We start from the raw sequence: 13084 nt of genomic DNA on the forward strand, positions 1-13084 counted from the left end.
GGCCTAAGGATGAGAAGCCAGGGAGCTGGGTGGCTGGGCAGAAGGATAGGAAGAGCCTGGCTGCTTGTTCACTTTGAGGTTCTGGACTAAAAGTTGAACTGCCTGTCACCAAATCACTTAAGTGACAATTAAATGTCATTTATAGTCATGGTCCTGGTGCTTGCATCTAAAAAAGCAGTTATTTCTGTAAATGAATGTTTAGCTTTCCCAGTCGCTCCAAACAGCACTGTTCAATGGAGACATAATGTAAGATGCAGGTGAAATTTTATATTTTCTAATAGCCACATTAAAAAAGGTGAAAACATCTGCTGGGATGAACTTTAATAACATCTTTTATTAAACCAAACACATCCTTGGTATTTAGATTTCACTGTAAAATTAATGTAAAATAATTATTAATTGGGAATGGTGGCACCATCTACTCAGGAGGCCAAGGTGGGAGAATCGCTTGAGCCCAGGAGTTCAAGGCCAGCCTGGGCAACATAGTGAGACCTCATCTCTCTTTTCTTTTTTTTAAAGAATTAGTAGCAGGATATTTTACATTAATTTTTTTATACCAAGTTTTCAAAATCTGTCATTTAACACTTACAGAACATCTTAATTGTACTAGCCACTTTTCAAGTGCTCCGTAGCCTCATGGGCTAGTGGCCTACATATTTGCCAGCATAGCTCTAGAATCAGACCCCTGGACAGGAGTGTTTGATTAGTCGGACCTAAGTCACCTGATTGTGGTCCTCCTGCCAGGGCAGGAGGGGAGAGACTGACTCCCTTTGTTTTTCCTAACTGGGAAGCCCCCAACACATGAGAGTCAGAAGCTGGGCAGCCAGAGAAGGCAGATGTGCCTGGCAACACCATGTACCCCCTCCCACTGTTGCTTGCCCTTCAAAAATTGATGTTCCCAGGGTCCCATTATTGGCTTTTGATCTTCCTTTTTGGCTCTCTCTTTGGGTGTTACTATCTATTTTCGCAACCCTGTTATTTTCTAGTTTTATAACTATATTTTCATTACTTGGCTGGACATAGCCCCTTACGTGTCCCCCAGACTTCTACTCAGCATTGTCCAGTCTGAACTTACCTCCCTCTTCTTCCCTGGACTCCTAATCTCATGTTATGGGACCACCATATGCCCATTATCCAAACCAGAAACAGAAGCATCTTACTGTCTCCTTACTTCTTCACTCCTTAACCTCCTGTCGGTGACCAGGTCCAGTGCATTTTACTCCTGAATTTTTCCTCAGATTTGACCTTCTCTGAGCCATATTCATTTCCAGACCTCTTATAGAACTGCTATAGCAATCTTGTAACCCATCTCCTGCCTTCTGGCTCTTGGTCCGAGTTTGCTTCTTGCCTTCCTCCCCACTCCACCCTCCAGCTGTCCTGTGCACTGCGGCCAGAGGGATCTCCCTAAGCACACGTCGTCATTCCTCTGCTTCAGCTTTTTCAATGTTCCCACTGACTATGGAATGAAGTTCCAGCCCCTTAGCGTGGTATACAGGGCCTTGTCTGTCCAGTCTTACTTGTCATTACTCCTGACCTTGCACTTGCTACTTTGGTAATACGGAACCATGTGGGCGGCTGCCAGCTTTGGAATACTGTGTTGGTGGGGCTGCCGCTGATGCCCCTGGACACCCTGCTTTTGTATTTACGTACTTTCTTTTTTTTGAGACAGAGTCTCGCTCAGTCGCCCAGGCTGGAGTGCAGTGGTGCAATCTCTGCTCACTGCAAGCCCTGCCTCCCGGGTTCATGCCATTTTCCTGCCTCAGCCTCTCGAGTAGCTGGGACTACAGGCGCCCGCCACCACACCTGGCTAATTTTTTGTATTTTTAGTAGAGACATGGTTTCACCGTGTTAGCCAGGATGGTCTCGATCTCCTGACCTTGTGATCCACCCGCCTCGGCCTCCCAAAGTGCTGGGATTACAGGCGTGAGCTACCGTGCCCGGCCATTTATGTACTTTCTTTTATTGTTCGCTCTTCCCACTGTGACCTTCCCACCTTTCTTACCAGCTCATTCTGGCTCATCTGGAAGGTTCTATAATGGCGTAATCTTGGGCAGTTTCTCTGAATGTGGGGGTTGGACTAAATACCCCTCCTCCACATTTCCCATAATCTTTCTTCCCCCCCCCCCCGCGCTTTTTGGCCATATGTTATTGAAATTATTGATATGTATTTATGGGTTCTTTGAGGCCAGGGCATCATCTTAGTCTTCTTTGTCGTGGAGTGGCTTGTGTAGTATATGGCTCCATATGTATTTCTTGAACTGAATTAGATAAGTTTAAAGGGAGACTGGGTGGAAAGATATATTGGCCCAAGTTATAGACAGCTTTATGCATAAGAAGCATTCAAATGTTCGGTGAATGAAGAAATGGAAATCAGATTATATTGTTTTGTAAATCTTGTCAGTTTTGGTAGAAAAATAACTTCAGGTAATGGATCCTTTGTTACCATAACCATACCCTTTGTTGTAATGCATCAGCATGAAGCATTGTTACTTCCTAGGTTTAGAGGCGATATGCCCGTGTTAGCTGACTTCATGACGTCTAAAATCACGTCACATGGCATCTTTGTCCCACTTGTCATGGGGTGCTGGGGCTTTTATCTGTTCTGTGCCCAGTCTGCTTTTGCCAAGGCTAATTCTCTTAGCGTAGGGGTTGGCAAGCTGTCGCCTGTTTTTGTAAATATCATTTTATTGGAACATAGCCAAACTATTTATATATTATATATAAATTTATATATTAATCTATACATATATAATATATACATTATATATATGTATAGCTTCTTTTGTGCTAAAACAGCATAGCTGAACAGTTGCGACAGAGACCATGTGGCTTGCAAACTGTAAAATATTTTCTACTTGGTCTTTTACATTATAAATTTGCTGTAGAGCCATGCTTTAGAACCATTTAGTTTTGGACAGACAAAGCCTTATGTAATATCCAAATTGAGTACTGATCTCTGATTAGGAATCAGGAGAATACAGATCAGAAGGGACAAACCTCTTTGAGTTGTGTACTCTATTTGGTGGGACAGTTTTCTTTTTTTTTTTTTTTTGAGACGGAGTCTTGCTCTGTCGCCCAGGCTGGAGTGCAGTGGCCGGATCTCAGCTCACTGCAAGCTCCGCCTCCCGGGTTCACGCCATTCTCCTGCCTCAGCCTCCCGAGTAGCTGGGACTACAGGCGCCCGCCACCGCACCCGGCTAGTTTTTTTGTATTTTTTAGTAGAGATGGGGTTTCACCGTGTTAGCCAGGATGGTCTCGATCTCTTGACCTCATGATCCGCCCATCTCGGCCTCCCAAAGTGCTGGGATTACAGGCTTGAGCCACCGTGCCCGGCCTGGTGGGACAGCTTTCTTACATTTCTTGCAGGCTAGTCTTGAACTCCTGGGCTCAAGCTACCTTCCTGTCTCAGCCTCCCGAGTACCATAACTTTGGTGTTCAAGGTTACATGTGTGAAATCTAAGTTGCAGAAAAAGTTTTTATCTTTGCAGACTGTTAGGTCCATAGAGGCTTGAATACAGGACTTCCATTAAAATGTTTAAAATATGTTTACACGTCTCCCTCCCTGTACCTTGCCACCCTTTCTCCAACCTTGCCTTCTTTCCTTTTGTGGGCAGAGTTCCTTTGGGTTTGATGAATTTTTTATTGTTTCTCTTTCTGAAAATAAGTAAATTACCTTTATATAGGGTAAGGTAAAATCCTGGCAGTGTGGATTTGAGGTGACATATACCCGGCCTCAGCATGTCAGCAAGGGTGATATTAGAATCACATATTGGCCAGTAGCTGTGAGGATGACCCACGTCTGCTGGAATGCTGGAGGAGAGTGTACAAGAGTGCTGGGAGTCCCTTTTCAGTTGCTGCATGATCGAGAGTTGTGGGGGCTGGAGTTGGTGAGGGATGGAAGGGTGGGTACCAGCTGATGGTCAGCTTGCCTCTACGGATGTGTGCATTACTTCCAGTAAAGCAGAGGTTCCTCTGGTTCATCTTTCATCACGCATGTTTGAAATGTCATGTGCCAGATGCAGTTCTGGGCGTTGGGGATTCGAAATGAGTAAATGTGCTTCTCGCCGTTGGGAGGCTTATAGACAAATGTTCTTGGAACATCTGGCAGGAGGTGGGAGAATCTATATAGGACAAGCCAGGAAAGGTTTTTTGACAAGGTTTTTTGACATCTTGCAGTAAGCCTCCATATTATACCTTTTTACTATAATTTTTGCTTACCAAAAAATTTCAGTTTTTATAGCAGTTATTTACTTTTTAGGATATAATTAAATTTGTCTTTTAGGTTGCCTGCCTGATTCGAGTTCCATCTGAAGTGGTTAAGCAGAGGGCACAGGTATCTGCTTCTACAAGAACATTTCAGATTTTTTCTAACATCTTATATGAAGAGGTGAGATGTGTTTTTTAAGCTCTTCTTTTCTTTATTAAGATTTTATAGTAGCTCATATGAGCACTGTGGACTTCATCCTGACAGCCTGAGAGAAAACTTTAGAGCTAAATTTAATGTCCAGTTGTAGTAATTTTTTGCTAAGATTATCTTTGCCTTTTATTGGTTTTTGAGTATTTTCATTTAAATGTTTTTCAAATTTCTAAGCATAACATTGAGTGTCTCCACAGTATATGTGTCCTGAATTGTAATCTTCCTGCAGTTCCTCTGGAATCAGATGTGAAACAAATTGTAAATATGTAAAATGAAGAAAGATACTATATTAAAACATCACTATAGTATTTTAGGTCCATTGAAGAGATATAGTACTGGACTGATGACAGTAACCAGTGTCATAACGTTTATACCAAAATGTAGCTTCTTTTACTGATGCATTTGAAACTGTCAGTCAGAAATTGTTTTTCCTGGCCATGTGACTAGAGAGCATTTAGTTGCTTTCTTTTATAGTTTTTATAGAAGTCTTTTTAAAAAAAAAAAAAAACATGAGAATCACATGGAAATTTTCAATGAGTGTTGATTTTAGAAAAGTTATTTGTAATAGTCTGTTACCTAGGTGAGGAGACATTGAATATTAATTGTACAAATGAGATGAAGCGACTATAGCTTCCTTAATGAAATATGTGGATGGTTAATACAGGTTTGTCTGGAAATATTGACCACTGCTTTGGGAGATTATGAATAACTTTCTGATGTTTGAAGCTATAAATATAATTCTGTTTATATACAAAAGGATAATTGGCATTTGTGTGCATTTGCTTTTGGAAATGTATTTAAAGCATCTCAAATATTTTTTTCAAGAGAAGACATGTTACAGCAATTAAGTACTATTACTAATATTTAGTAGAATAATAGCCACTAAAAGTAAGTAAATATGTAGTCAGTTTTATCGTTAGAGATGTTCCTATTTCAAAGGAAGCTAATCTGAGCTCCCTTAGGAGCTGGTTATAGAGGTATATAAGTTATATAAGGTATAAGTTATGTACCTTAGGCCAGTTTAGAATCATTAACCTCTTATAGAACTGTGACAATTGTGAATGTTCTAGAACTCAAACAAGAGCAGGTAGATCTGCTGTATACAGAACGTCCTTCAGAAATCTCTGCCATTCTTTCTGAACTCTTGGCTGTTTGTTTCAGGGTATCCAAGGGTTGTATCGAGGCTATAAAAGCACAGTTTTAAGAGAGGTAAGTCACTTACTTTCCAATATTGAAGTACAAAAGAATGATGTGCTTTGTTCGGTAAATTTACACTACTTAACAGTTAGAAATATATTTGGAGAAACTTGGTTTAAAAAATCAAAAAGGGAAATTATTGTCCTTTTCTGTTAAGTTTTCTCAGTTTTTACATTTGAAAGAATGAGTAGAACGGGTTTGGCGGAAGAGCAATTTCAGTGGTCAGAATGGCCCATGATGTAACTGACTTGTTATTCCAGGGTGGCTAAAAAATGTCTCTTACAGTTGATGTATTAAGAAATAACTTCAGGCCGTGTGTGGTGGCTCACGCCTGTAACCCCAGCACTTTGGGAGGCCGAGGCAGAAGGATCACCTGAGGTGAGGAGTTCGAAACCAACCTGGCCAACATGGCGAAAACCCATCTCTACTAAAAATACAAATATTAGCCAAGTGGTGGGCATCTGTAATCCCAGTTACTCAGGAGGCTGAGGCAGGAGAATTGCTTGAACTCGGGAGGCAGAGGTTACAGTGAGCCAAGATCGTGCCACTGGATTCCAGCCTGGGCAACAGGGCAACAAGAGTGAGACTCTGTCTCCAAAAAAAAAAACTACTGAGGGTAAGATATCAAGTTAATTACTGAATTATGAGGAACTAATGAAAAATTTGTAATGAAATAAGCATTCTAAGACAGGGACCCCAACCCCGGGGCAGTGGACTGGTACTGGTCTGTGGCCTGTTAGGAACTGAGCCACACAGCAGGAGGTGAGCAGCAGGTGAGTGATCATTACCACCTGAGCTCTGCCTCCTGTCAGATCAGCAGCAGCGTTAGATTCTCATAGGAACACGAACCTCATTGTGAACTGCGCATGCCAGGGATCTTGGTTGTGTTCTCCTTATGAGAATCTAAGGCATGATGATTGGAGGTGGAACATCTTAGGTGGAACAGTTTCATCCTGAAACCACCCACCCCACCCCACTGGTCCATGGAAAAATTGTCTTCCACAAAACCTGTTCCTGGTGCCAAAAAGGTTGGGGACCGCTGGTCTAAGAGGTGGGTGTCTCAAAAGTCCATATCAGGCAGTGAGCCCTTGGCTTCTTGATAACAAAATATGATGAGCTGGGAAGTTCAGTCTGGACTGGAGTCCTGGCACTGCAGGTGATTCAGAGAGCAGTGTACCCCAGGGGAAGCCACTTCACCTCTCTTTGCTTTCTAACTCTAAATTTCTGTGATTCAGCACATGGGAAATTTTCTTTTGTTCTGTTTGGTTGAAAGAGCAAAAGTTTACGATCAGTAAGTAGTTTCAGTATATTACTGCAAGAGCATGATATAGGCCAGGCATGGTGACTCAAGCCTGTAATCCCAGCATTTTGGTAGGTGGAGGTGGGTGGATTGTTTGAGCCCAGGAGTTTAAGACCAGCCTGGGCAACACTGTGAGACCCTGTCTCTGTAACAAATACGAAAACTAGCTGGGCGTGGTGGTGCCTGTAATCCTAGCTACTTGGGAGGCCGAGGTGGGAGGACTGCTTGAGCCTGGGATGTTGAGGCTGCAGTGAGCCGTAATTGTGCCACTGCACTCCAGCCTGGGTGACAGACAGACCCTGTCTCCAAAAAGAAAAAAAAGAAAAAAAAGAAGTGTGTTATAATCTTTGCTTCACATAGAAGAGACTATCTTGAAGTTCAAAAGTTCGTTTTCAGATAGATGAGATATAAGAGAAGTCTGGTTTGGGACACAATTTTCTGTTAGAGAAAATATAAGTGAGAACCTGCATACGTCTGCTCTGTGTCTGCGTTTTCTATTTGGAGGTTCTGGGATACTGAAACATAATAGTTAAATATTGCCGTATTTGACCGAATACTGAAGTTCATTGAAATCCCTCATGTTATTCTCAGGTAGTTTTTTGTTTTTAATTAGAGAGTGCAGTCTTCTTTATGACATACCAACACTGTTACATGTGACTTAAAGCTTTGGTTTTCACAGGTTCACAATCTACTTGGTGTAGATCTTTGAAGAACTTATTTTTAAGGCAAACTTAATGTTTCAAAATTAGTTAATTCTGTGGCGATGACTTGTGCCTTTGAGAAATAGCACCCATACTGTATATACACTCTGTACTTAGTTACTTTCTAAACGTGTTACTTACTCAGATTTCACCTGGGTGCAGGAAAGAGCGAGGCAATAAGCTTTTTTAATTTTTCTGAGAGATACTGAATAAATGAATATATTTACATGCTGGAGAATACTGGTTTTGCATACAAACAGATAAACACATGGTTGCAGCTGTGTTCTGTTCTTTAAAAAATTTGTTTTGACGTATGTCATGCTAGTAATTAATTTCTAGCCTGCAATCCTTGAAAGTAGTGTGACCTTACTGAGATGACTTTGTTTACTCAAAATGGCAGCGTTTTGTTGGAAATTTAATTGAGGTCTTCTGCATTATGCGTATTTATAAAAGATCCTTCAGACTTGATTTTAGTTGAGGTGTTGCTTTTGTACAGATTCTCTGATAGAATGAGAGAAGAATTATTGCCGAATGAAACATAGCTGCTTCTCAAAATGAGAAAAATAAGAAGTGATAACATCTGCTTTAAGCAGAATTTTTTTGCATTAGGTTCTTACTTTATTCTGGCACCAATATAAAATCTTTTTGCCAAGAGCGTGTTTGTTGTTTCAATAAGAAAATACATAAAAACCTTAGTGAGAATCACCTGGAAACGTATATGTTTATTCTGTATGCAATTTTTTCCTTAAACTAGTTTTATCTCCCTAGCAGTTGCCCATTAGAATGAGATTGAAGTTTGAGTCCATGCATTATAAGATAGATTCTGTGTTCTTTAGATTGTGTGAATGTTGTCACACTTTTTTTTCCCCCTGCATTTGATGTTTGTGGGGATTGCATGCTTATCCCTTACATTCTCTGAAATTATTTTAGTTGCTGTGAATTTTAGATGGAGTCTAAGCAAGGTCAGCAGATTACACTGTTTACCTCATCCTTTCAGTGTTCATTTTTCTCATGATCTTTGCCAAATTAAATGTGCTCAAGCATGCTGGTGCAGTGTTATTACTGCAGTAAGATGAAAGTGGGGAGCAAAATCATAGCTGCTTTCCTAACCAGCATGATTTCAGATGCAGTTGGCCTGAAAATTTTATGGAGAGCAGCCTCATACTCTTGGACGTAAATTAGAAGGACTTTTTATAGAGGAAGAAAGCAGAGTAAAGCAAATTGTTTCAAAAGAAGTGGGAATCAGTTAAACTTAGCAAATGTTTTTTGTCCACAAATTTCACTCAGCAGTCCTTTTTGGAGTGCCTACTGGGTCTTGGGGCACTACAAGGAGCACTTCTGCCTGAAGGATTCACTTTCTGGCAGGGAAACAAAGAGGGAAGTAGACACTTTACAGTGCAGTGTCATAAGCACTGTAATGATAAGTATATACAAGATGCAGCTGGGGTTACAGAAGGAGCAATGCTTGAGTGGTGCTCAATTAGCATAAAATGACTTAATTGTTGAAGGAGTGGCAGTTAGAAGTAGTTAAGGATATAGGCAGAACAGCAAGAGCAGAACCACAAGGGTGTGAAAGTACATGTGTGTGGCTTGCTTGTTGAAGCAGAATTGGGGTTTTCATAACCATAGAGAGTGCAAGCCAAGTGAGGGCCTTCAAGAGAGCACAAAGTGGGGTATTTGCCTGGGGGAGAAGTTGAACCTCTTGCTCTCAGCTGTTTGCCAGGGATTGGAGTGGAGAATTTGGGAAACGCCCTTAAAAGAGCCCAGCATGTGTCCCCTGGAGTCTGGAGGATAAATTGCTGGTGTCTGACTCCTGTCTGCAGAAACCTGAAGGTTAGAAGCTGGTTGGAGCTGTCCCAATGGCAAGATGTAGCCATTTTAATAACAAATAACTCCTGGCTTCTTTTTGGTAGATGCTCCTGAAGAGTTTTGAGATAGGTGAGGGTTATTCTCCCCACCCTAGTTTTGCTGCAGGCAGTCAGGCACGCCAAACAAGTAATTCAATCTGTTCAGTAAGTTCATTGAAGCCCCCAGTCTTTAGGTGCAAAAATCATCACTCTTACTAGTTTACTCAAAAGTGGATATAGCAGCTTTTCAGACTTGTTTTCCCTTAATATCCATGCTAAGCAGCAGGGATTCCCCTAAATCCAGTGGCTGGAAACGGGAACCTTCAGGAATCAAGCTTCAAGGACTGTCCTCCAAAGTCTCCTTCCCGGTTCTGCTGTCTGCCTGCTCAGTGCCTTCCTCCAAACACTCATGTTACATAAGTCTCCTTAGTGTTTTTCCAGAGCCACTCTATCCTAGATCTTCTGTATTTTTTTTTTTTGCTGCTTTCTAACCTACTTTATTTTGGAGATGATTTATATCACTTCACAAAGAGCACTGTCTTTTATAATGATTGCATAGTAGTCCATTGTGTAAACAAACCATAGTTTATTTAACATTTCCCTATTGGTGGACATTACAGACATGCTGCGGTGAGTGATACTGTTCCTGTGTCACGTTATACATGGTTGAATGTTTGCAGGTTATATACCAAAAGTAGAATTACTTCATGAAAGGTATGGGCATTTGTAATTTTGGTAGATAATGCCAAATTGCCCTTTAGGGAAGTACCATTTGACACTTGCCAACAACGTAGGAGCTTTCTGTTTTCCCCTGCCTCATCTATGGACTAGCAGTCTTAAAGATAAAAAAAATGATGTCATTGTAGTTCTAATTTTAATTACAAGTAAGAGTGGACATAGTAACATATATCTGAGAACAGTCTTATTTACTTTCCTGTGAACTGATGATTTGAAACTTCCCCATATTCTTGTGAGAATTAAATGAGGGGATCCAGGGTAAGTGCTTTCTATAGTGCCTGTCACATAGTATGTGCTCAGGAAATGTTAACTAGGAGGATTAGTACTCTGGTAACTGAAAGAGCATTAACAGTGAAGGACACCTGATATGGTTTGGCTCTGTGTCCCCACCTAAATCTCATCTTGAATTGTAATCCCCACGTGGCAGGGGAGGGACCTGATGGAAGGTGGTTGGATGAGCGGTTTCCCTCATACTCTTCTGATGATAGTGAGAGAGTTCTCACAAGAGCTGATGGTTTTAAAAGTGTTTGGCAGTTCCCCCTTAGTACTGTTTCTCTCCTGCTGCCATGTAAGACGTGCCTTGCTTCCCCTTTGCCTTCTGCCATGATTGTAAGTTGCCTGAGGCTCCTCAGCCATGCAAACTGTGAGGCAAACCTCTTTCCTTTATAAATTACTCAGTCTCAGGTAGTATCTTTATAGCATTGTGAGAATGGACTGATAAAACACCTAAGTGGAATGCAGCTCTGTCCCTTACCAGCCATCTGCTCCTGACAAGTTTACTAATCTGAGTCCAGGTTTGCCCATTTGTGCTAGGAACTTTGCATAGACTGTTCTCATTGATACCTTTGTACCTTTACAGCAGTTCTAGAAGGCGGCTGTGATAGCAGTATAGCCTGCTAGGAGATTTGGAAATTAAACCTGCCTTTAGGTTGTTAGGTTCTTCAACGGGGATGCAACCTTGATCTGTCTGCTTTCAGACTTGTTGATGACTAACAATTGCTGTGTTTGAATGAGAGGCCAGACAATTGTTACTGCTTGTAAAGCTTTCCAGCTATAATGAAAGCGTTGTATTCAAATGTCTTATTGAGAGGCATCTCTATAATTGTAACAAATTGCAACCTGCAGTTGATTTTATATTCACTGGCTACTTCTGTAGGAAAAACAGCATACTGGTATAATGAAGTAAAGTTACCCTAATTGATGATTGAGCTGATCAAGATTCCTAATGAAAGTGTATTGGGAAAATTCCATGATTGTTATTTTTGACTTATTCTTATGGAGATTGCACCACTTGGATGTTTTCCACTGAAAAATGTTACCAACCAACTATCACCAGAACTTCTGTTGCATCTTTACCGTCCTTAAGGCTCTATGTACTATTTCCTGCTTATCATGATTGTAAAAGAGGAAAAAAACCAGTCCTATCTCATAAGGGAGAGTTTTCCCCCTCCTTGTATCAGTGCTGTGTATCTGTCTCTGTGTATGTTTGTGTGAAATTGTTTTCTTTGATTTACCTCGTTCTCTTTCAGTTTGTCCTTAGAATTGGGTTGTGGCTTATCTTTCCAGATAGCATATTAGTCCTCTTGAAAACAGCCACTGGGTGTTTACCTCCTTGTAGGGTGCACAGACTCTAGGATAAAACTTCTACACAGTGAGCACTCAGTGAATACTTGTTGTTCTTCACTGCTTTAAGTTTGACTTAGTTTTGTTCAGAAGCTGCCTGACATCATGATCATTTCAGAAAGGTGAGGGAGCTCTAAGAGGGCTTGGAGTTATGTAGAGTAGTGAATCAGGCTTTTGATATGCTACATTACTATGATCTTTGCATGAGACGGGTGATGAAATACCAAAGGGTATACACTTTTCTAAGATTCCAGTCTTCTTAAACCTTGAAAAAGTAGTTTTTATAAGTCTGATTTTATTGGAAAAGCAGTAAGTGCTATAATTATTCATTTATTTTCTTCATCTTAGCACTTCTACTAAAAAGGAAAAAAAGTGTTTCAAAATCTTTCCAAACTTCTAATGTGAAATTGTTTTTCAGTTAAAATCCAATGCAAACATATTGAACCTTATGTTAATCCTACATAATTCATTTTATTAACTATGACCAAATACAACATCTGTTAAAATTCCATAATGCTAGCTTCATGGGAAAAGAAAAAAGTCCCTGTTTGCTCTTGGAATTTGTCCATTGTTTTATTATTCAGGCTTTCAGTAAATGTGTAATGAGACATTCTTTTTGATGGAAATATTAAACAAATGAAAATGAAATTTCCTCTTTTATCATAGAGGTTTATAAAATGAGTCACTTAATTGCATTTACATTATTGTAACTTTACTGGAGAGATGTTCTATGAAGAATGAGTGCAGGTTCATTTGATTCATTCTTTAATTCAAGAACCTAAAATCATTACTCCTCAAACCTGGGCTTTAGCCTCTAGTGTTTCATCATCTCTTAAATAAGCAAACATTTTTAGGAAGAACAATTGAGTAAAATTATCTTAATGTGGAAGTATTAGTCTAGCCATTCAGTGCATAGTTTCTCATGTTTTGTTTACGTGAAACCAGCTGCTATTTACTTTTTTCCTTCCTTGGACAAATTTCATTTATGCTGTGAAGTGACTTGAAAATGCTGCATATTTCCATTGTTGCATGTTGGCCATGTTGTCCTAAAGGGGCACCAGTTCCTGTGTATATGGTGTGTGGAATGTAAATGCAATAATATGATGCTTCACTGTAAACACATTGGAAGCTATTGGATACAGGTGGAAATTATCTCTTAATTCTTTATTTAAACGTTGTGATCATAAACCATAGTGTTGAGAAGTAGCTCTTTGTTGTTGTTCCTTTGTGGTTTTCATCCCATGTGAAATATCCTCTTTCT

General features: G+C 40.3%; 1 protein-coding gene across 20 annotated transcripts in view; it reads left to right on the forward strand.

The window, feature by feature from the left end:
- SLC25A26 (solute carrier family 25 member 26) overlaps positions 1–13084 on the forward strand; it is a 162793-nt gene that overhangs the window by 37620 nt on the left and 112089 nt on the right. For 19 of the 20 annotated variants that reach the window (XR_012431343.1, XR_012431344.1, XR_012431345.1 and 16 more), the window contains 2 exons: positions 4283–4387; positions 5579–5626. The exons of the other annotated variant lie outside the window; for it this stretch is intronic. Coding sequence is in view for 13 of the 19 variants with exons in the window: in XM_074032653.1 (XP_073888754.1) it covers positions 4283–4387; positions 5579–5626 (153 nt within the window). In the remaining 6 variants the exon portion in view is untranslated. The remainder of the gene's footprint in view (positions 1–4282; positions 4388–5578; positions 5627–13084) is intronic. 20 annotated transcript variants of the gene reach the window in all.

This window comes from Macaca fascicularis, chromosome 2, assembly GCF_037993035.2.
Source record: "Macaca fascicularis isolate 582-1 chromosome 2, T2T-MFA8v1.1".
NCBI lineage: Eukaryota > Metazoa > Chordata > Mammalia > Primates > Cercopithecidae > Macaca > Macaca fascicularis.